Genomic DNA, 26,521 nt, shown 5'->3' on the forward strand with positions numbered 1-26,521 from the left:
GACTTGTTCATAAGTAAAAGATGTGTTATAAATTATGTACATCATGATAATGGTTTACAACGCACATTTTTGCATAGATCACAAAATTATCAAGACTGTTTAAATGCGATTATTTTTGGATATTCCTGAAGTAGGAAAACATTAATTGTGAAAAAGGTACGTGCGTTTTTATCCTCATCTTTCTATTTTAAAGCCACACGTATCTAGAAGAAAATAGAAAATAAAAACGGTTTCCAATGAATAACTAAAGAACGCTTCGGCCTAGGAACTTAAAACTTGGCATGATGATTGTACGTGACTAACATTTCAATCCTAAAGGGGTCAAAGGTCAAGGTCACATTGATCTTGTAGGTAAAAACGGTTTCCAATCAATAACTAAAGAAGGCTCAGGCCTAGGAGTTTCAAACTATGTATGATGATTGTACATGATCAGTTAATGACCCCAATTGACATTGGGATCAAAGGGTCAAAGGCCAAGGTTACATTGAGACTGTAGGAAAAAATGGTTTCCGATCAATAACTAAAGAACGATTGAGCCTAGGAACTGCAAAATTGGTATGATGATTGTACAATCCTAGTGAATGACCTTTACGGATTTTGGTGTCAAGGGGTCAAAGGCCAAGGTCACATTAACCTTTTAGGTAAAAACGGTTTCCGAACAATAACTTAAGAACGCTCAGACCTAGGATCTTCAAACTTGGTATAATGATTATAAATGATCAGTAGATAACCCTTATTGATATTTTTGTCAAAGGTCAAGGTCACTTTGATCTTGTAGGTAAAACAGTTTCCGATAAATAACTAAAGAACGCTTAGGCCTAGGAATTTTAAACTTGGTATTATGTTTGTTCATGACCAGCGGATGACACCTATTGATTTTTGGGTTAAGTGACCAAAGGTCAAGGTCTTATTGACCTGGTAGGTAAAAACGGTTTCCGACCAATTACTCAGCAACTGAAGTTTCCTTGGTTAATGTTTTTTTTATTAAACTAAAAATGTTAATGGTATACACATTTCAAGGTCTAATGTAATAATTATAACGAATTGGCTGTCATTAAGAAGGTCTACATGATTCATTAAATTTATTCATATATTATTTAAGAAATAACATCGGAGCTTTGATGCGTAGGGTTTGACCACGAAGGCCGTAGGCCTGAGTGGTTAATTTTTCGCATCAAAACGACAAAACCGGTGTTAAATAGCCGATAAACACCGCTAAGACCGATGTTATTTCGATTCTAACAAGATAAAATAAGGAAGATCATTAATGTTATTTTTTCAAGTGGAAATATCTTCTGTTGCCGATTCTCGTATAACAATGTTCGATTTTGCTAAGAAAAAGAAATTATTAAACAAAAGCAATTATAAGAAAATATGTTATTTTATTTCAACAATAAAACCTTCGTCTTACAATGGAATGTATTGTGTTTACATCAGTGCCCTATTTATCAATCTTATATTTTTGAACTTATATAAAATCTTGACAAGTAATATAAACGTCACGAGTGTCCAATGAAAAGCGACGTTACAAACGTGCAGTATTATAAGAGATATTATTTCGGTATTGTATGAAAAGAAAACATTATAAGAACTGAAATATAAAAAAAATGTATTTATTGTTCCTTTAAAAGGGTCTGTAAACTATATAGTCGAGGGAATAAATATAACAGCCGCTAACCAGTGTTTATTGGCAAAGCCAGCCCGCATAGCTCGGTTAGAGCGCGAGACTTGTAATCTCGACATTGTGGGTTCGATCCACGGGCTGGCCAACTAAAATTACTAATCACTCTTTCGGATAAGACTTTCAATTGAGGTCCCGTGTATGGGTGCTTAAACACCTTGCACGCAAAAGAACCAGGAGAAGCTTCTGGAATTGGGGCATCTTTCTGTATCTGTAATTGCACTTTCCTCCAAAAAAATAAAATGACTAATACTCTTCTGGAGGACTCGCCCATATGGGCGACCGGTGGCGAGTATAAATAAACGCAAATACACACACAACGTTTATTGGCAGTTTAACACCGTTTTTACCCTTCTTTGTCTACATTGCAAAATCATGAGGAGTGATAGAATTGATGATAACTTTTTCATAAAATTGCTGCACACAACCTTTAAAGTCACAAATACCTAGTGACTATTCATGACCAGTAAAAACCGCCATTGAATTTTTGGTCTCTAGGTTAATTCAGACATAATAACCTGACCACATAACTAATTGGCTGCCAATAGGGGAGCATACATGTTTCACAAGCATATCTTGTTTAAGTTTGGTGTATCTTTAAAAAAATCAAAAAGTTAATCATTTGCACATTCCTCTGCTCTTTTATCTGTTCCTATTTGGCTATAAGTACAATTATAGCTATTTAGTATTTTTCATGGCAGGCAAAATACTATTTTGTTTACAATTGCTTCTTTTATTACGAATGTTTTCACTTTTATCCTATTTTCTTAAGGTATCAATGATTTCGTCTGTAAGAGAAAATAAAAGGCCAAGGATGACCTGTAAACATTAAAGTTACATTAAATAAATATGTAAAATATTTTGCCGTCGGCCTAAAAAACAAGCATTATACAGTTTCATAAACCTTTTAAACAGTTATGTTGTAAATCTCATCAAATATAGTTCATAACCCCACGGTAACACTAAAGTTTGTATACGTATGCAAATGTAGACAATAATCAGCTCGTGTATGCGCTTCGTCACAGTGTTATAGTTGCTGTCCGGAACACAGTAAATATGAGATTTTCTTGTGCAAACACACTTTTACCGTTTGAGCTTCACGGTGAACTAGGCCTGTGTTTCAGAAAAAAGTAATCATCTCAAAAAAAGGATTAAATTTGTATGAAAACATCCGTTACAATGCGGAAATATACCGTTAGATTAGAACTGCTGCACATAGTCATGTTTGTTGTTTTAATATTGATGTACGGGTGAACCGAGGGCGGAGTTTTTCATGCAAACAGAAATAGTTATTATTGTACAATGAGGTTGTCCATTTTTTATGCTTATAAAACTTATTTTGGTTGTCTTGACACCAAAATAAAATCTGGAGTCGATATGAAACCAAATTTATTTATAAAATGTCGCCATTTCTGTTTTTGTGAATTTTATTTAATGTAGCTTTAAAGCCACAGTGTGACCAAAATATAAATATTTTTTAACATGATAAAATGCTGACATATAAGCACTGCTACAATATAATTTTTGTTATATATTTTTTAGTTCTACGAAGTATTTATGAGAATTGTTGATCCTTTTACTTTCTTATTAACAAAGAGTGTTTAAAAACAGACACAGCAACTTATACTGTCATAGCTTCAATAATGTTTCAAATATAAATAAGAAAACAATCATGAACCTCGTACAACAAGTAGAACGTGTAGAAACATCTTCAATTACGATATAACGCTAAGTATATTTTTTTTTACAGAAGCAAATTAAAATCAAACACGTCTTAACGCGATATCCCTCTATCTTACCCAAAATATGAAAATAAATATATATTTTCTGCCTTGACAGTTAAATCTGTATACAATTTGACAAGTTTATAAAATCAAACACTATATCTTAAAGAAAATATTTATGATATTATTTTTAGATTTTTCTTTAAGCATTGACGTTAAAGCATGTACTCTTTGTTATGTGTTCCAAATATAACTTCATCGTATTTATTAAAGTGCGTTTCTACTTTGTTAATTGATCCATCTCTATACAGAAGTAAATAAATTAATTCCATGAGTTTAAACTTTCAAGTTTAAAACTGTTTTGCGTTGAGAACTTTTTTTCTATTGTTTAGCTAAATAAGTTTACTTAGTTAGTTTATGCAAAACTTATTTTAGTCCTATTCTGTAGGAAGCTATAACCCTTTAAAGAAACTCTCGAATCGGTTTTTGAACCAACCGGTACTGAGCAAAGCGTTAAAGTTTCTTATAGAAGGAAACAATAGCTTGCCCCTGACGGGGTTTGAATCCACAAGGATCACTAGTCCAACAGTTTTCATTTTAACCAACAGCTGTCATTTAACCATGCATTGTATTATACAATTATGCAATACGATTCCCTTTTCCACTATTGTATAATAAGAAACAAACTAATTTACCATTGTATTCATTTTTTTTGCTCTGTTATTTTTATCTCTCAAGATATTCTTAAGTATTTTATAACTGAAAACTATGTTCAACATTTTATTTAAGAATACATATTATTTAAATAAATTTTAATTGAAAATTTTGAATTATATTCTTGTGAAATATTTTACTTTTAACAGCGGTGTTGATATTCAATCCTTTCAATTTCACGCTATTTAGATCTTAATGGCCTTTTTATCATGGTGCTTTGTGTATGAACACATGTTTATATTGCAGTTTAAGAGTTAAATTACTGTCGATTCAAATATGATCGAGAATGGGAAATCCTAAATACAAAAGTAAATAGGGGTGGCAGGAAAAAAATCAAATACGAAAATGAACTACAAGGAAAACAGTTGAAGCAAATATTATGTGGTATGTTAGTATAGTGGTTTGTGTACTTGCTTTGCATGCGAAAGGTCTTAATTTCAAATCCCATATGGGGTAATACGTTTTCTAGTGTTAATACTTTTATAAGGTCTTATAAGTTTTTTTTTAAATTTTATTCATTTATTAATAATTTATTTATTTATTTACTTGTTTATTTTTCATATATATTTTTCACGATTTTATTTACGAGAGTGTTATTACATATATATAATACTTAAGTTAAAGTTCAATAAAAATTTTTCATCAATTCAAGCAATGTCTTCGCCCTCTTTGACAGTCTCAGTCGCGCTAGCGGTGTCAGTCGTACTGGAGTACCCCCCCTCGCTGGCAGTATCCATACCTTCATCTGATGAGTCAACTACAAAGCATATTCTGTCCATCTCCTTATCGACAGCAATGTCTGATGCATAGTACCTGCTCTCTACGGCCTCTGCATCTTTGACACATGATTTCCAGTCATCAGAGGTGATATCCCCGATGGCATCATCAACGAGAGCCTGCACATCTTTAAACTTAAAAGTTAGATTCCTTGCGGTAACCTTTCCTTTCATTATGGCCCATTTGCCTGAATTGTATGTTATGGTGCTGTAACCATGACGCCATCACACTTTTTGTACTGGATTTTGTCGGACATTTGTCATCGCAAATGGTATGATAAAGTGCGTTGTCTATCACCACGACACTGTGTAATGAAAGATTCGGAATTAGCTTCTCATTCAGCCACTTAGTAAAAATCTCCCCTTTCATTTCCCCGTGGTAGTCACCTGTTTATGTATTTGCTTTGGAAATAAGCTTGGCACCGGTGACTAACCCAGAGACAGACCCAGCATGAACGATAATCAACCGCTCTCCTTTGTTAAACGGCACATTCACCGTAATTTCGTCCGGCTGCCAGCATGTCTTCGGAGAGTGTGACGTATTCACGAAAGACTCGTCCACATACACTATTGGTCTACCATCATCTCGGAATTTCTTTATCTGGCGAAGGAAACAAATCCTGGAGAGAACCACGTCTTGTCTTCCCATGAGCAGCCTCCTGTTGTTTTCACATCGCTTCCAACTGAATCCCAACTTCTTCAATACCCCTCGCAGGGTAGAAACAGCTGCTCCAGTGTAGTTGGAGGCCCTCTTTATCGCCGTTTCTTCCAATGCCATCGATAGATCTTTTACCTTTTCCTCATACTCGCATACCTGAAGAATAAATAACACAAAATTACTTTCGTGAACATCATAGAAAAGTAAAATGTAAAATGAGACAATCTGACAGAAAGACTATATACATGTAACGAATAGTAAGACGGAACCTTCAAAATTCTTTCAATAACCGCTTTTGTGTGTTCGCAATAAAATAGATGTTTTTCTTTACAAGCCATTATGTAATATGTAGTACAAATTCTCAACTGAATTTTTTAACACACATGAGTTGTGTAATTTATATGCATGACAAAAGCACGAAATACCCGTGCATTGAAAACAATATATCATAAAAAAATGGAACTACTGGGAATTGAACCCGCAAAAGTATGATTGAGAGACCAACGTGCTAACACTATACACTACAGCGTCTCAATACAAAGACTATGCTCAATAAGTATTACTTTACTATTCTTGCACACTTGACTTACCTTTTTTGAAGTGCATCGATCCATGCTATATTTATAACGGTTCCGAAATAAATAAACTTCAACAGTAGTTGTGCCATAGTTTAGCACGATTATTTCGTGCTCACTGAAGTTGAAGTGTTTATGTAATCGATGAGCGTATAGATACGCCACTCGAGGACTTCGCATTGTACTGTACAGGTCGTATTGCCCACCAACCCATCCCTGTAACCGTTGTGAGTCTTAGACAATATGTTTTGACTTAAAATAGCCATTGCTTTATTTAGTTACATCAAGATAAGGCAAATGTTATAATATAATTACTGTAGTCAGTGAATTAAACACTTTTTTAACTTTACTTTACTTTACTTAAATTAGCTAGTTCAGAGGTTCATCTTCCGAAGACATTAAGTGTTATAGTTTGTATTGCTGTGTATAAAATGATTTTGAAACAATGCAAAAGCCTTCATCCTTTTTCATTGTTGTTGTTTATTCTGTCCCAGAATAAAGGTCTTATTACTCTTATTAGGTGATAAATGATTTATTTTCGTTTAAGCTGAAGCGAATTAGAAAATAAACTTTATTATTGAAAGGAAAAATGCAAACGACTTCACATTCCAATGGCAACAAATCATACGATAATATGCGCAGCTAAACTAAATCGTACCTTTAGCAAATTGTGTTTGAATTATCTAATTAGGAAAAGAGATAGTGAGGCCATTTCTTTCTTTTATAATTTTACTGTCCCCCGCCTTTTCGATGAAGAAAGGGGGATATCTAAATAGGCTCCGTCCGTCCGCACTCACTGGACAGTAATTATGTGGCTAGAGGGACAACAGGTAACTGTATTTGATGTCACTCTTTCTGTAATGCTTTGATGTGGCTATTTTATTTTGTGTGGCTAAAAAGAACAAACAATAGAGAGAACAATAGAGTATCCACATTATTACTCTCCTGTTAGAACATCCGTCCGTCCGTCCGTCACTTTTTCGTGTCCGGTCCATAACTTGTCATTTGTCAAAGGAATTTGAAATAACTTGGAACAAATGTTTGTCATAATAACACACTGGTCATGCGCAACAACCAGACCCCTACCTCCAGGGTCAAGGTTGCACTTGCTCATTCAAGGTCTACATTGTCTATTCGAGGGTATATGTCGTGTCCGATCCATAACTTTCTTATCTTTGAAGGGATATTGTAAATACTTGCCACAATTGTTCACAAAAAGGAGACAATGAGTCATGTGCAACAACCGGTCACCTACCTTCAATGTCAAGGTCACACTTGGAGGTCAAAGATTAACATTGTCTGTTATAAGGTATATTTTGTGTCCGGTCCATAACTTTTTCATAGATCAAAGGATTTTGTAAATACTTGACACAATTACTCACAAAAACAAGACGATGTGTCATGCGCAACACCTGCATCCCTACCTTCAAGGTCAAGGTCCTTCTTAGAGGTCAAAAATTAACATAGTATGTTATAGGGTATGTTTTGTGTCCGATCTAGAACTACTTCATATTTCAAGGGATTTTGAAATAACTTGGTACATATAGTCACAATAATAAGACGATATGTCAAGTACAACACCGGCACCCCTACCTTCATAGTCATGGTCACACTTAGAGGTCAAAGGTTAACTGAGTCTGTTGTATGGTTTATTTAATGACCGGTCCATAACTTCGTCATAGATCAAGTGATTTTGAAAATATTTGGAACAAATAGTCACAATAATAAGATGATATGTCATGCGCAACAACTATGCCCCTACCTCCGAGGTCAAGGTCACACTTAGAGGTCAAAGACTACAAATTCTGTTATAGAGTATATTTTATTATTGATTTATAAATTTAAGAAATCCTACTGGAGTAATTAATGTTGCACGAAGGACAAATCCTTATTACGGGTTGATATTTTTCAAATACACTTTTTCAAGAAATCCGAAGAGCATGGCATTTCAATGGTTGGGAAGTTCAATATTCTACAAATCGTCGTTCACTTCGTCAGGGAGAAAAGTTCTCCTGGGCTTAATATAATTTTGTTTTTGTAACAGCTTAGATTATTGGAAGCCTAAATCAATCCTACACGGAAATACATTGATCGAATTTTGAAAGCATACAACTTAAACGAATTACAAGACAAAAAATAAATAAATAAAACTTACAATTAGCCGTTTAAATCGGCCTTCTGCTCTGTCTCGGAAATGCCGTTCGCTCGTTTTCCGTACACCACAATTTTGAAGTGGAGCGACAGTTTGCCGGGCGTGATAAATCACAAATATTAGAATTAACGCCAGGAATAATATTTCTCTATTCAAGAAACACCAACGGTATCTAGGCAGTGCTGTCGTTTTAAAGGAATGCATACTATTATCTCCCCTTACCAGTTCCTCTCCCTTACGGTTCTCCCCCAAACCGTTTCCTGCCCTTACGGTTCTCTCCCAAATTTGAAATATGCAGACAGTTCTCTCCCAACCTTTTTTTTAAAGTCATCATTTTAGTTTTGACTTAATCTAATCATTTCTTAATGAAGATTATTAAAATATTGAGTTTGATATTATGTTTTATGTTATATATGAAAAGTGTTTGTAAACTTAACACCTTTTTCAGGTATGAATTTTAGGGATTCTTATTCTCTATATTTTATTTATAAAAAAAACACAAAAAACAAACAAACAAAAAGCAATAATTAATATCTAATGATCTTATCAAGTAAATTATTCATTAATTACTTTATGACTATTGTAAGCACCTTAAAAAGTGATTTTTTTTCTCTAACTTATATCAATTAATGATAAACTTATCCATTTATAAAACATCTAAATACTTTAAAATACATCTAATAAAGATATTTTTCTAATTTATAGCGAGTTCGAAGAGCTGGTCCAATTTAATGGTGATTGCCTTCTTGAGCTTCTTTCTCACACAATATTGGAGGGTATATGCTGTGATGGACATGAGATATTACTGTATTTTTAAATAATTTTAAGATTTTGCTATTTTTTGTATTTGTTGTAAACAAGGTTTTGCCATACATCAAATGTGTAGAAAACATAATATTTATCAGATTTAAGGCACTTTTACTACTAATCAGCTGGGCCTCTATATGGTCTTAGGGCAAGACAACACTTTATTAGATATATTTATTTAGTCCAATACATACAATATCTAAGAAAAAACGGATCTTAAAAGAAAATAAGGAATCACAAATACATTACAGACAATATCACTGAACTTATAATTTATATTAAACAAACAAATTTAAATCAATCTACTTATTTAGATATGACTTATTGCTCTCATAATTTATACAAACGTAAGAAAAACTACTTGTAAATGTATAGCATATTTCACTAAAATACATCTCACTATAATCTACCTTACTGTTTACATACATTTATATAACTAACATAATGAATACAAAATATCATTATATACCCCGTCTGTGATACAAGCAACCTCTTTCTTGTATACTTCTCAACAAACAGTCACTCTACCATCCTGTGTATGTGTCTTCTGTTCTGTAAAGTTAAGGTTATATTCATACACAAGATTTTAAGAATAGATGAAATAGTATTATTATATAGATCATCCATTACAAATCATTCAAAACATCTAAAACAAATCAAGATCAGTTCAAGACTTTTAAAACTCAGAATTATTACACAGAAAATAATTTGTTCCATAGATGACCAGCTGTAAACAAAAAAGAATAAATACCTTAGTTCTTTTTGTCGCGTGCTTAACTAAATCCATGTGAGAATTAAAATGTAAAAAAATCGTCATGATTTACCTTTACTTAGAGAACTGTAGCTTATATACAGTACCAATGACTATTATAAAAGTTCTTCAAAAAAGGAAAATCATATCTCGGTATTATTATTATCAAAAACAGTACGCTCGACAGTGCGTTCTCAGTGCCTGATAATAAAGTCTCTGTGAATGTAGGTATTCAAAAAGGGCCATAGTTCTCTCAAAACTCACATAAGAGAAATAGGCATTGGATAGTACCTCCTATTAAGGTCTTAAATAAGTGTGAAGTTTAAATTCATTCTCTTCACTTGTTTTGGAGATACCAACTTTTACGCAAATACTTAACAAAAAAGTAAAAGTACACGAGAAAACCCGTGTAATTTGCGCAAGCACTTGAACTACAAAATTATCCTGTAAATGTTTCATTAAAATTGCATGAGTAGTATAGTATAAATGGACTCGTCCGGACAAAATTTAAAAAATAAAAATGATTGAAGGACCATAACTCAAATGACAAATATCATTGAAGCAGAAAATGATGATATACATAACTGAACTTGGTACTTATGATTACCGTAGAGTTTGGATGAAATTGCGCTAATAGATTTCTGGGAGTAATTCGGACACGTTTTGTTACAGACGTTTTTGTATTTTTGTCAGTTATGGCAGAATCCATATTTCTTCAGATGAACCAGATTACGGACGGACAGTCATGTAATGGTTTATGAGTGAAAAAAGGAAATCACATAAACCGTCAGTAAAAGATGTCATTGTCATAGTCAGCACTAAGTTGGTCCAAAGTGAAGTAGACCAATTTTATATTAAGAAAAACCTTCGTAAGTAAAACGATGAACAATTTTCAAAAATACCTCATAGACAATGCACAGGACTCATAATCATAAAACTACAAACTAATAACAAAACTAATTTTTAACGCAGTGCTTATATGCACCATTTCATCATTTATAATAAATTTATATTTTTTGTCACATTGTGCCTTTTATTTTACAGGGTATCATTGCAATTTTCTTTTCTTCAAAGTGTCTTCTTACAGAAAGAGACAGTTTGCTGGCATAAACAACAAATTTCAATGGGCGAAGCCGAAGAGATATTCTTGTTTTTCCTATCGAACTGTCCTCTTCACGGTCGGAGAAAACACTTTTGAAGAAAATACGAGTAACGGTATTTGACTTATACGACGATTTTGTTTTATGAACAAAATAAAAAAATAAAATAATAAAAACGTTAAACATAAATAAATTTAATTGAAAATAATGTATGTTCTTGTTATGTATTATTACACTATAGAAAATATTTACACGGCAAATAACTTGCACAACCCATTATCTCATAATGACGTTATCGTGTTCGACTTGTACATGCATGCATATTGCTTTAAGGGAGATAGCCTCAATAATAATAATATGCATTGTACATACAACGTTTATCTTAGTAAAGTCCGAAATTTTTTGAGATCCCTAATCTGACCTTTTATTTTAATAAAAATGGACTGAAACACAAACATTAGTTAAAAAAAACATGTGCTTGTTTTGTTTACAAGTATCCTGTGGTAAAATTCTTATTGTATCCACTGATCTGAAAATAAGAATTAGACAGGTCAGGGATCCATGCGTTACGAATATATTATAGATTTTTCGCTCCCACTTCGGTTCTGTTCTTAAAGTTCACGAGAATTAATATCATGGTGTATATATCTAATGTTTTAAAAATTCGAACTAGCTTAATGTATTTCTCGTCACATCCACAGTACCATAGTGGGTTAAGGGATTACCTATATAAGAGGTCTGTGGTTCGATCCCTACTTTTGACATTGTTTTTATACCTATTCATTCTTTATTTTTGAAGTAAATGTTTATGACTACTGTGTAATAATTTACACCGCAATACATTTAAACTGAGTGACTGTAAAGTGTATGAATACAATTGTATGCTGCATCAAATGAATGTTTCGTCAACTATATGTGCATTATACTGCAGATTGAAGCGTAAACCCAACGAATTACACATTTATCTATCAATTAATTGCCACATGCTTTATGGTTTGCTATGCTTTGCTTTGCTATGCTATGCTGTGCTATGATGCGCTATGCTGTGAAAAGGACTTATCTCACACTTGACAGTCCCCTTGTTACCTTTAAACCACAGCTGACCAAAGATGAAAAATAAATAGGTACAAAATGATTGGAAATATGAAGTTTTATTTCTCTAAGCATATTAAACAAGCATAAAAGTAAATAAATATAGATATTTGAGTTTCAAATTGAATACATTGGCATCATTAAAATATCCATCATATAACATTACAAAGATATTATCACATTTATAAATATATTTTCATTCAGACTGACCTGTTTCGAGAATGATATAATGGAAAGTGAGGAACTGGATAAAGATCTGTTTACGAATTGGGTGCGAGGCTCAAAAGGTTTAGAATACTTACAGGAAGGTCTTCAAGAATTTGTTGGAGATAAAGTGCTGCAAAGTCGTGATAATACCCTTCAAAACATTCTACTGGCATTGCCATTTGGATCACCACAACAATGCAACAATTGTACAGAAATTAATCTTTCTCCAGAACATTTTAACTCTACGAAGGCATGTAGCAGACGCACATGTCCCCAAAAGAGCTCGAGCAACTGTTTTGGAAGCAGACCAGTTGGACGTAGGAAATGCCCTGATGGTATTTGTAGTAAAATTTACGACGCAATCATAGATGAGCATGCATTTGAAGACCCCTTATGGAAGAACACAGACCCAAGTACGTGGTGTTCGGATCCGCATGGGTGGAGTTATGCAAAATGTTTCCAAACAACTAAAGGTCCAGGGACATATGCTAAAGATACAGATGCCGCTGGTCTGCTAAGCATTATCATAAACAACAAGTCAATACAAAACTTTGTGACCAGTATTAATCCCCATACTACGAGTTCATTTCATACGGTAAGTACAGCAAACGGTCGATGCTTTATGAATTATTTTTATATTCATAAACAAATAATTTAATTACTGAATAGACGAATTGTTTGAAATTATTATTCAGCCTTTTTATTTAAAAGATAAAATTAATCGAAATGTAAACGTTTCTATATGAATTTGAACTGCAGACTTTCTTCAGTATAGGATGAAACGTTTAAAATCATTAAAAAGGATTTATTAAAACCGAATAATCCTTAACAAGGATAAAAATGACAAAAAACTTTCTTTATGATCATACATAAAATAAAAGATGAAACGAAATAATAATAGGAATTGTGTGTTGTAATTCCCCCTTCTTCACAAATGTATGTATTATGAAACTTCTTTCAGGCGAGAGACATCCGGAATGAAATCTTACATAGCTCAAAGCTTGAAATCGAGGAAACAACTCTGTGTTCTTATTTGGACGCATTCATTGTAGTTCTTCAAGACCCAAAGTGTCTGATTAACGACGAGGCGTCAAAGAAAGCGGTCCATAAACTAACACAGGTAATCACTATTATTTTACGATATGAATCTCATTTATTAATATAATATATGAGTATCTGGTTTGATGTCATTGATGTGATCATGGTTAAAATTCACTGATACTAAAACAGATTTTTGTTTCTGGATGATAACTTTAAATGAGATATTGTATTTAAACTAAGTAAATAGCTAGCAGTTTGTGTATTTACTAAGTATTATGGAATATTGTTAAATTGTAATTGAATTTGAAAAAAAAATGTCATAGTTGAATAATGTCATATACTTTTGGAAATTTGAACTCCAGAATGACTTTTTAAATATCTTTTATTGTGATTAAGAAATTTTTGCCTTTGATCGATTAAGAATTTTTCTTACTAGATATAAAATGTTTAAAAGAAAGTTTTGATTTTTTAAATAAAGTTTAATGTGTACTTTTCTTCTTTGCTCATGGACACATAATTTCCACTGTGATTTTTAGTGCTGCGTATTTTGACATCATATCTAACGTTGACGGCAAGGGCAAAACTTGTGAAGAAATGTGATTGCCATTAACTCTTTGTGTAACTTTTAAGCACTTATTTCAAGTCTTTACGTAATAGATATACCATTGCTGCGTTGACGATTTCTGGGTTTGCGTAAATTATACCATAATCACGTGACCTTTCTTATGCCTTAACCTCACGAGACGAAGTCGAGTGAGGTTGCATAAGAAAGGTCACGTGATTATGGTATAATTTACGCAAACCCAGAAATCGTCAACGCACCAATGGTGTATCTGTTTTAACCTATAGCTCCGCCCAGAAACACTTACTCCTTCGATCTTCAAAACTGAAAATTATACCATAGTCTGGGTATGGTATAATTTACGGTTATTGGAAATTATACTTGGAAGAATTTTACATAAGAAGCGCTTGAGAGTTATAGGTTAAATTTAATATATATGCAAATCCTCTTGATATTTTAATGCATAACTATTTAAATATTAGAAAATTATATAGAGTATATCTGGTCTTAACATCTCTGTGAAGAGATATTTGGCAAAACAATCGCCACTTGTGATATTATCTCATATTACGGTTGCTTACTTAATTAAAATAGATCATTTTTCTCGTTATTTTTGAAGTCTTGTATATACGGTTGTCTGAAATAGCTCTATTGCATTTAAAATAACCAAACTGATAAATATAAATGCAAAACTCCTTATAAATTATTTGAAAATATGTTGAGTCATGTTACTCATGATTGAGTGCAAATCAGTTTTAGCTTCATTCAGCTTTTATTTTCCCTCAGAGTCTGTTAAATCTATCGTATTGATTGTGTGAAGTCTCTCTAAATCAAAGCAGTATTTTGAAGTATATAGAAACAGTTCTTTAAAAAGTGTGTATGTTGTCAAAACTCTATTTTTGGCAAGGAATGCATAATTGTACTATATAAATGATGTGAAATAAAAATAAAGAAGTTTTGCCTTACAGTTTTACGCTTTGCGAATAATCATAGGCGGAGATGCCTACAATTCGATTTAATTCGATGCATGCTATAAATAAAAGAATATAAATAAATATTTTTTGGTAACGTTTTTTGCTAATAATTCCCAATTCGAGCAGAATTTAGAAAATGATAATATTTAGCGTTTGCTGTAGTTACCTCATGTCTTTGTTCTCTAAAAACGTTAATCCAGACCACCTAGATTTAACCAACAACATCACATACGCCAACAACACAACATTTACTACATGTACCAATTAAATAGCAATACAATAACAATGAAGTATGATTGTTTGGTTTGGCTTTAAGCCTAACGAAACAGTAAAGAGCCTGTGGAGAGCTGGTGCATGAACAAAGGTTTTAACGTAATTATCTAACGGTGGTTTCATATATTAAGATTCAGTGCTGTAAACGTGGGGCACCGCTTACCCTCGGGAGGTTGTAAATTTGAGTCCAAGAGCGGAGGGGCGGGGGTCGATTCGCCTACTACAAAATGGCGGCAGCATGACTGTTGTGATCACTTTTTTATCCTTCGTTCGTCCGTCTGTACGTCCAACACAAAACTTGTCCAAACTACCTCTCAAAAACGACTTATGCAATTTCATCAACATTTTACAGAAAGAAAAAAAATCATCTATTTAATATAGTTTTGGCATTTTCTAGTTCAATAATTTTTTATCAGAGCTATGTCTCTTTAATGACATTTTAAGTTTGTCCTGACTACTTTTCTATAACTAGGAAAATAAAACTGTACAGAGTTGTTTGGTAGCTCAAGAATTTAGGCATATAAAACGGAGTTTCCGGTTGAATAATTTTTAATTATGACCTTTGAGTTAAAAAAAAATCGATATTTTGCCTGATTTCATAATAAAGCACTGGCCATTATTTCTTAGCTCTATTTTTAGGTCAAAAAGTGGAGCTTTTGTCATAAACCTCTCGACGGCGTAGGCTTTGGCGTAATACCCTGCGTTGGTTAAACTTTTCATTCAGAAACTACACAAGTTATGCATGGATATTGTCATGAAAGGACAAGGGCGTCATTGCAAATGAGCAAATTATCATAAAATTACTTTTTGTGCCCCCGCGTTAGTGGCGGGCATTTAGATTTACCCTTGTCCGTCCGTCCGTCCTTCCGTCCGTCCTTCCGTCCGTCCGTTCACTTTTGTGTCGCACGTAACTCAAAAATTTATTTGACCTAGAGTCATGAAACTTTACAGGAATGTTGATCAGCATGTGTAGTTGTGCACCTGGGTATTTTCGTCTGGATATTTTTAGTATTTTCAGAGTTATTGCCCTTGAGTTAGTAAAATTTGGCAATTTTCAACATGTGTCGCATGTAACTCAAACAGTATTTGACCTAGAGTCATGAAACTTTACAGGAATGTTGATCAGCATGTGTAGTTGTGCACCTGGGTATTTTCGTCTGGATATTATTAGTATTTTCAGAGTTATTGCCCTTGAGTTAGTAAAATTTGGCAATTTTCAACATGTGTCGCACGTAACTAAAAAGTATTTGACCTAGAGTCATGTAACTTTACAGGAATATTGATCAGCATGTGCAGTTGTGTACCAGGTATTTTCGTCTGGATTTATTTAGTATTTTAGAGTTATTGCCGTTCACTTAGAAAATTTTTGCAATTTTCAACTTAAGTCGCAAGTTTCTCAAAAAGGATTTGACATAGTCATTAAGCCTTATGGGCAGGTTGCTCAGCATATTTTAGATTTGCACCTGGGGTTTCGCTTGTGGATTTATCCAGTATTTGTTGAGTTATTTCCCTTGACTTAGTAAAAAGATTGACAGAACAGTGGCGCGGTGGGGGCACCCGTGTCCTATGGACACATTTCTAGTTTGCAATGTAATGCTTCCTTTTACATGTTGATAGAGAGAGAGAGAGTTGAGAAAGAAACACACTTTTAAATTATTTAAAAAATTCATCCTTAGCAATCATATGGGCATTGACAAATTTAAAAATGATCTGACATGCAAAAGTATTATATAATTTAGTTGTACATGTACAATGTTTGTTTGGTTATTTCCAACCCATGTCATATATATGTGCTTTTGGGTAATACAATTATTCAAAATAGTTAAATTATATAGGAAACGAAGATTTACAAAATCTTATAAAGTTGTTATGAAAACTAACGAAAGTGCAATTGCCTTCAGATTAATTTTTTTTGAAATATTCATCCATTAATAAGCCGAAATCAGTTGTTTACTGATTAACTGTAACACTAGACACATCATACACAATGTTTAATATGTTTATAGGTATATTACACTCATATTAATCTTTTACATTACAGTTAAAAAACAACACAATACACATAAGCCAGGGTGACACAGTGACACTACTTGAGAATAGAAAAAAGGCGTTAACTGAACTTGACCAAAGAACAGCAGAATCATTGCGTAAACTCGACGAGAAAGCATTGGCTGTACTACATAAAGTAAAACAAGATGTTGGTGAATTGAAGGATGCCACTTTAGCTGATGTCGAAAACGCTGGAACATCGTTAAAGCAAAAGCTTTATGAAGAGAGAAGGGATGCCATATCTGAAATAAACACAGCCGGGGAACAGGCAAAACAAGACATTGCTGGGAAGACGTCTGATGGTATATCTGAAATAAACACAGCTGGGGAACAGGCAAAACAAGACATTGCTGGGAAGACGTCTGATGGTATATCTGAAATAAACACAGCCGGGGAACAGGCAAAACAAGACATTGCTGGGAAGACGTCTGATGGTATATCTGAAATAAACACAGCCGGGGAACAGGCAAAACAAGACATTGCTGGGAAGACGTCTGATGGTATATCTGAAATAAACACAGCCGGGGAACAGGCAAAACAAGACATTGCTGGGAAGACGTCTGATGGTATATCTGAAATAAACACAGCCGGGGAACAGGCAAAACAAGACATTGCTGGGAAGACGTCTGATGGTATATCTGAAATAAACACAGCCGGGGAACAGGCAAAACAAGACATTGCTGGGAAGACGTCTGATGGTATATCTGAAATAAACACAGCCGGGGAACATGTAAAACAATATATTGCCGTGGCAAAACACGATATTGATGGACAGAAAAGTGAGGCTGTCTCTGATATTTGTAATGCAAAAGAAGACGTTTTATCTGCCATCGCCAAGGCTGGTGCAGAAACTAAAGAAGATGTTTTAAGTGGGGCTTGTGGTGCTCGGTCTGATATCAGCGGCCGTGTTGTTTCCAAAGAATCCATTTTCAAAAAAGGTCTTCGGAAGCTCTCAGATGTGTTCACATCTTCAAGTTCAAAGTCACGCAAGGTTTGTTTTCAATAATTCACATTTACTAGTAAAACATACTCTATCAAATGCATTGTCTATGTGTAACATTTTTTCCGCACTTTAACTTGTAGTCTTTATTTGTTTATTTGTATTGGTAAGGGATAACGTCGCCAAAACAGTAGAGGTCATATAGCGTTTCAGTTTAAGTGGTAGAGAAATACCTCAGATGCCCCTTCGTGCATTAATTCAGACACTACCGGGAACATGAGTAGAACAAATGACGTTCCAGAAGCTTCCTTATGAGCTTCTTCAAATGAATGAATCCAAGGTCCCTAGAAGGAGTCGATACACAACGGTTTGGGGCAAAACATTTAAAGTCAACAATTGAAACAACTCGGCCAATGACGCCCTTAATTGCTGTTTAACAAAAGTATAATTGCAAAGCATCTAAGGGCCGTATATGCTTTCTCATCTTATAATAATAGCAAAAAAAAGAAGAACATATACGCGAAACTATAAACAAAACTTATTCTGGGCCTTATACAACACTACTTTTTATCTATAGACGGATGGATCGATGAGTGAGTGGGCTGGTGGGTGGGTGGTTGGATAGATAGATAGATAGATAGACAGGACAGGACAGGACAGGACAGGACAGAATAGATATACATGTATATATAGATAGATAGATAAACAGGATAGATAGATAGATAGATAGATATATAAATAAATAGGATGGATTGATGGATGGATGGATAGATAGATAGATCTCAGTGAGTGTTTTTTTATAACTTTGAACAGGTCAACTACGCATTGGTATATGTAATATACGCATTGGTATATGTAATATATCAAAACTCTGGGCAGAAGAAAAACTTAAATGTATTTTCCCACATAACTGCATATAAATTAAAAGAACTTAGGTGGGACCAATTGTGTTCCAAAGAGTATGTAGATAATACCGGTTATCATATTTATTGGTAATGTAGTGTACTAGATGATGTTTTAAAGACTTTGTACTAAACAAATCTATGAGCCAGAACTGGGTCAGTTTGGACAAGACGGCATGACTGTTGTATAGGTCAACTAGGCAGTGCTACAAAACGTACATGTATATAGTTAAATGACCCCTTGAATAGAGACAACTTTTAACCTGATGAGTATAATATATTAAATATTTATAGAGGGCCTAAAGGTGGTGATACATGCAAAATGTCTTATCTCGGTGATTTGTTTCCGAGATGTTATTTACGACTTGTTTTATTTTTCAACAACCATATGTATACTCAATGCCGACAAGGGCCGGATCATTGTTAATCCAAGGGGCGTGAATAATTAAACCTTTATAGAGGTTGACAAGGCAATGCTGCATGCCAACTACCTAAGCACTGGTCATGACGGTTGAAAATGAGAACGTTTATGTGTTTCCTAAAATAGACACACAAAAAAACAACAACATATTATCTAAGTGACCTAGCGGCGGGCCAAAATCAAGCCTTAGGGCACCTTGTATATGGGACAGTACTATCAAAAATTCAAAATCGATACCATTAATTTACAATGACAAAATACTATTTTCCTTACATTTAAAAAAAGGGTTAACGCTAAAATATTTCATTAACAACCATCCTGAATATCATAAATATATCATTCATTCTTTTTACAGGAATTGCGAATCCGAAAAGAAAAAGTTCAAGGTAAATTAATCCATCTTTTTATTATTTTCAATAATAACTTGATACTCTTACGTTAAGAATTCTTTCCTTATTTAAAAGTTACTATAGTGGTAAGGCATCCTTAAACATTGTTTGTTTATAGTGCTCCGATCCTAATTCGAAGGTAGGTTTCTTTGTTGTTTTTTTAAAAAATCTTTTTCTGAAAGTGAAATGTTTAAAAAACTGAGCATATTCTCATTCTTTGTTTAATGTTTCAAACAATAACAATAAAAAATGTAACAATTTTGTTGTTTATATTTTACATTTTATAAATTTTCAACTCAATATCTGGACTAAAGGTATAATTATACTTATATCTAAAAAAAATTATGCAAACTTACGACTTGATAGATCTAGCCATTTGAGATGACAGACTGGAATAATATTTCAGTGTTATTTGAAAATGTAATTTATGCTACAAGTTTAGATGTTGTTTGTTTTTGAAAAATACTACCTATTTTGATGACTTCCTAAAATAGAATTCCCATTTCGAATGAGTGAAAGGAATTATTCTGCAAATATTGATCTGGAATATAAATATTAAAAATTAAGTAATTACAGCTGTAATACTTGTAGCTCTGAATTGTATGCCCCCAAAGGGCGGCATATTAAAATCGTACCGTCTGTCTGTATGTCTATTTGTTCGTCCGTCTGTATGTCTGTTTGTCTGCGCGTCCCCACTTCATTCGTGTCCGGACTATTGTCTAAAGTGTTTCAGTCATTCAGTAAAATGCATGTCTGTGTATCGACTTGACTTTCATTTCAAATTCCCACGAAAGTATGATGAATTTTGGAATTTGACATTTTAAAAAAACAAACTAAAAGCTCCTTTTAATTTACCTGATACTGTTAGTATATATTTTACTGGTTAAAATGAAAGTTAATTGTATATTAAATATGTAAATGTGTTTATTGTTCCTTATTTACGCATTTCATGTATTGGTTAGTGTTCATTAGTAAGCATTTACAAAATTAAATTAGAATTTGTCTTGGACCAAAAATACCAGTTTTAGTCATGAATGGAACTACATGGTAGTTTTAAGATATTGTTCTTAAACTTGAGATTTTTCCCCACCTACATCGGTTAACAGCACTGAAGATTACATTGTAGAATATTTTTTGTCCAACACTCATCTGTTTTGTCAGACAGTTCAAAGGACGTTTTACATGGCTCTTATTGTGGAACCTGTAAGAGGAACCTTGGGACAGAAAACAACATCTATTTTTTCAATTTTGACTTTTCAAAATATTAAGAATTTCAAATCTCAATCGTATATCCTAAATTATGCTTTAAAGAAAATAACAAAAAAGGGAAAAGAAAAAAAGAAAAACAAGAGCTAGGCGGAGCATTATATGCCCGAAAGTGTGTTTTAGTAAGGATGAAGCATTTGTAGGACATGGGAATTAAAAAAGTATTACCTAATGGCCCTTAAATCAATAGGGGCTATTTATTGAACTAGGCTGTTCATCTTATAAAATTTTACAGCTGTAGGTTGATTGTTACTAAAGGTATTAAGCGGAAACTGTTTTCAGTTTTATGGTTATAGTGACCTTGACCTTTACCCTTGTGCCAAAAAAAATAATCGGGGTCTTCTACCCAATATGGACAAACATCCTCAGAAGGTTAAATATTGTGGGCAAATGGAACTTGAGTTATGCTGCAGAAACTGTTTTCAGTTTTAACGTAATAGTGACATTTGACCTTGAAACCCCAAAATCAATCGAGGTCTTCTACCAATGGACAATCATCCTATGAAGTTTGAATATTGTTGGCCAAATAGAATTAAAGTTATGCTCCGGAAACATAGTGACATTGACCTTCGACTTTGTGCCTACAAAATTAAATCGGGGTCTTCAACCCAATATGGACAAACATCCTATGATGTCTTAAATTACAAGTGACATTGACCTTTGACGTATGACCCCAAAATAAATAGGGTAATTCTATCTTATATAAACAATCATCCTATTAAGTTTGAATATTTTGGGCCAAATGGAACTTTAGTTATGCTCCGAAAACCAAATTGCTAACGGACGACGGACGGACGCCGGGCGTATTACATAATTCTTTTGGGCATTTAAAAAGACTTCAAGAGCTTTGTGCACGACATTTCTCGAAACCCCAGACGCACAACTTTACATGCTGATCAACATACCTGTAATAAAAAAAGTTGACTCTATCTCAAGCACTTTCAGATGTACATGTGACAAAACATGAGAACGCAAGCACGTGCGCATGCACAGGCGTACAGACAAGGGCAACTCTAAATGCCTCCCTTTCAGCATAAAATTCTTCTCTTCATATAATGTAAAATGAACTGTTTGTTTTTCGTTTTTAGTTTAAAACTTTGAACAGTTTTCTGTGATTAAACTTGACAGCTTTTCTTTTCAAAAGATATTTCTTGTTTCTACGTCAGGTGAACTGTTTTTATTTTTTTTACGGTTTATCCAGTGCAAAGTTCCTTCGGTGCATTAAATATATTTAGTAAAGACAGCAGCAAGCTTCTCAAAATTATTATAATTGATGATTTTGTAAGATTAAGATTTAATTGATTAGAAAATCAAGTAAGATGCTCTGTAAATACATCACAAAGGTATTAAAACATATTTGGTATGAGTTAACTTAATTATAGTAGATCTATTTTGTGCTCGTCTGCTTCGTTAGTTTATAATGTACAGTAGCAATTGTATAGTAGCAAACGAATACCGTCTGTTCTATTTAACTTACTTTTTTCGCTTGTCTGTGCATTTGATACTGCACATGACAATACAAATCGGCACAGTTCAGTAGATCTAGACTAAACATTAATAAAAGCATTTGTTCTTATTCTTTAAATAATGAATGTCATGCATTATATAGATCTACATTATATATTTATATATCTAAACGGTTAATAATTAGCCTAATATGTTAATTATTTCTTTTTCAGAACTAAAAGATGAACTTATAACATGGTACAACACCAATCAGAGTACAGTCTATCTTTCACCACTCACAGATGCTGTCCCTACTCCTCTAGCCGGGTTCTACATTATGCCAGAAATTGACATACAGACGAATCTACCAGGTAGAAGGAAAGAAACAATAAGAGTCAAGTCGTTAAAGGACCTATTTACACATGGTAGTAAGGTTCCACGGGAAATATATTTATCAGCGATGGCTGGATTTGGGAAAACTGTATTTTCAAAATATCTCGCTATAACATGGTGTCAAGCTCATAAAAAAGATGAAAATTATAACCATTTTAAAGTTGAAGAATTAGAGGCCTTATCTGGCTTTGAGTTTTTATTTCTAGTGATATTGAGAGATTCAGCTAAAGTCTGTGATGTCGACGACATGATTGAACAACAAGTCATAAAAAATCTTCCTTGCTCACCTTCATTGCCGAAAGGGTTTTTAAAGGACATTTTACGTGATGAAAAATGCCTTGTTATATTAGATGGACTAGATGAATGGTTACATCCTGACAACGAGTGTACAAGACTTCCTAAAAGTATTCCTCATCGATATGCACGTGACAAGTGTTTAATCTTAACAACAACCCGGCCATGGAAGCTAGGAGCCTCAAACTTAAAGGCAAGTCAGATGGACAAAACAGTAGAACTAGTTGAACTAAATAAAGACAAATCATGGCAGTTGAAGCTTAATGCAATGAAAATGTTGAATGTAAACCTTCAAGATGATGAACTGAAAAATGAAGTGTGTATGTTTGAAGAAGCAATCAGTGGTCACCACCTTGAAGAAATGGAATCCACCCCTCTCCTGTTAGTATATCTGATATGTTCATGGTTTGAAAAAATTCCAATAGGTAATTCCGCAGTAGAATTATATACAGGCATTATTCAGCTCCTTCTATCTAGAACAGAAAAGTTACATGGAAATTTTCATTCATCGTGTGAAACATCCCCAAGTAATGTTCCCGCATGCTTTAGAAAACATAAACATTTCTGTCGTTACTTCACGTTTCTGGTGACCATTGGGAAACTAGCTTTTTATACACTGTTCAGTAAGAAGAAGGAGCACACATTAGTTTTTGATGAAAATGTTGCTGAAAAATATATTAGCCAAGAAGATTTGAACTCAAGCTGTCTATCAGGAATATTATCAGAAAGTAAAGTAAAAACATTAATAAATGAAAGTTCAAAAGTCTCATATTCACATAAAACAGTGCAAGAGTACTTTTCAGCAATATTTATAAGTTTTCAAAATACAAATGAAGTTCAAAAACTCATCTTTGAAGAGTGCAACTGTTTACAAAACATTCTAGACATGTTTAAAGTGTTTGTCTTTATTAGTAACATGAACCCTAAATTAATGTCTGAAATATCAAGTGATTTGATGCCTGCGATAAACAATGATGAAATAACAAGCACATACAGAACTAAGTCAGCTTATGATTACATGTACATTAAGCCATTACAAGACATACAAGACATGTACATTTCTTGTGCCACAGAAAGCCAGGAAAATAAAGACCTCAAATTATGTTTACAAGATTTCATCATTAATGCAAAATGTCAACAAGAAAACTACTTCAAACAATTACAACAGTTGTATCAACAAAATAAGGAAAATATAAAATCAATAATGATACAAAATGAAGGTATGTGTAGTCTACAAGAAATAGTCAATTTGTTTACACTTTCTGACCTTCCACATATAGAGAAATTATACTACACAGGTGAAATTGTAGAAGAAGAAATAATGAGCTTATTATTGAACCCTTTAAGATGTTTAACTGTGGTATCAAGTAAATGGGAAAATAATAAACTTGTAGGAAGACATTGCCGGCTGTCTGCAGAGATAAATGGACAACTGGTAAAATTACAACACCTGGAGTATTTATTTATGAACGGTTTTAGTATGACCCACAAGGTAATGGAGACATTGATAAATTTTCTCACTAGTAAAACATCAATGAAAGAAATAAATGTGTACAATTTAAACTGTAGTGATCATAATACTTCATGTACGGGATTCAACCTTGATCTCTCACAACATTCGCAACTAAGACGTTTGGGATTGGGCTCTATACCTGTGTCACAATTAAACATGGATGTATCGTTGTTAGAGGATTGTGTTGTTAGTACATTATATAAACCTGGTGTTGTGTCATCTTATCTCCGTCAACTACCTGCAGCAAGTAAACTACAAAATGTTTGGTGTAGTCATCTAGAATCTACAAGTGACATAGAAACAATGTTACAAATATTACCATTGTTACATCATGTTAAATATTTTACGTTGCAAAATACAATTCTAGGTGAAAGATCATTAACACTGTCACCTCATATGATCAATATTGAAGAAGTTACCTTGTGTGGTAATGCAATGTCTTGTTCAGTGTTACATGATCTCATTGCTGTTATAATCAAGCTACCACTTACAGTGAGGGTATGTATGGAAGGCTGTGATATAAAACCAGAAACAGAATTTGAAAACTTTAAAACATTTATTAAACAATCAGACAATTTTGTGGTCACACGTGATGGCACCCCAAAGTTTGGACTGTACGTGTTTGAGTTTAAAACAACAAGACAGAGTAACCTTAAATGAACTTGGGAGAAACAATTTATAAATAGATTATGAGACAATTGACATGTGAATAGACAACTTTTTTATTGTGAATATTATGAGATATTTACTGCAGTAGATAGATAAGGAAACATATTAAAGTGTGCACACCTTTGGTTATAATTATAGGGTTTACGTATAAAAATAAGTTATCTTTTATATATATTTTATTTTCTATACTGTATTGACTTGTATATTATTATTTTCAACTTGGTACATTTCAATGCAGCAACATTAAAATATTTTTTAAAGTCTATGTCATTATCGTTTCTTAATATTAAACTACATGTATAATGTAAGCCATAGTCTTATACATGTATCTCCAGGAATGCATGTACAGTACATCACAGTATTTAATAAAATGTGTGATTTTGTCCAATGGAATCTGTGACAAACCTTACTGTACATAATGAAATAATATTTTAATTAAAATTTGTACCTGGTATTTTTTTTCTCATCATGCATTTTTAAAGGGGCTTAGATTTTATAGAATGAAAATAGAAATCCCATACCAAATCAAACAATAACTTATCAGGCTTGTAAGAAAAATCTTCAGATTGTTGGAAGAGGGGTGGGGAGTAAGATAGGGGTTGATTGCAAAAAGGAGGGTTGGTGTCGGGGAGGGGGTCCCTTTCTCCCTCATGAAAATTATTAAATCTACAATCTAATATCCAATGGTGGCTTCTGGTGCATATGCGAGTGCAAATTTTAAAGTACAAATTTCTGAACTTGTCAAGAAATGTTCGGACTTTAACCCAAAGGCAGTCGGTGCTATATATAGTATATATGGATGAACTTTATAAAAACAACTTTCCATTGTTGTTTTATTGAAAATAAGATGTTTAAAAAAACATTTTGATTGAAAAAATATATTATAAGTGAGAAAAATATATATATTTTAAATGAATGGACGTGGTCATATACATGTATCATATCAAAGCCAAGCACCGACTGCCTGTGCTTTAACTCACGTATTAATTAGGCTGTCAATTAGTACTATTCCACGGGAGGGAATCGCGTAAATTTTATGGTAACGCGTACAGACAATATGGCGGCCTAAATACCTCGCTTCGAATGTGTTTTACGGGTATTTCTTTATCTAACATACGAGACCTTTTGCAGCCTACGCGGAATAAAGAATTG

The 26,521-nt window shown here is 33.4% G+C and overlaps 1 protein-coding gene across 1 annotated transcript; it reads left to right on the forward strand.

Moving 5' to 3' along the window:
- On the forward strand, positions 1-25,682 carry LOC132713228 (uncharacterized). Its single transcript, XM_060695717.1, has 6 exons — positions 1-156; positions 12,235-12,832; positions 13,199-13,357; positions 17,129-18,127; positions 19,755-19,785; positions 22,734-25,682. The coding sequence occupies exons 2-6, from the start codon at positions 12,260-12,262 to the stop codon at positions 25,358-25,360; spliced, it is 4,389 nt and encodes a 1,462-aa protein (XP_060551700.1). The 5' UTR covers positions 1-156; positions 12,235-12,259; the 3' UTR covers positions 25,361-25,682.
- The last annotated feature ends 839 nt before the right edge of the window (positions 25,683-26,521 follow it).

Source organism: Ruditapes philippinarum, unplaced genomic scaffold, assembly GCF_026571515.1.
Source record: "Ruditapes philippinarum isolate M1 unplaced genomic scaffold, ASM2657151v2 ctg217_1_1_1_1, whole genome shotgun sequence".
NCBI classification, from domain to species: Eukaryota; Metazoa; Mollusca; class Bivalvia; order Venerida; family Veneridae; genus Ruditapes; species Ruditapes philippinarum.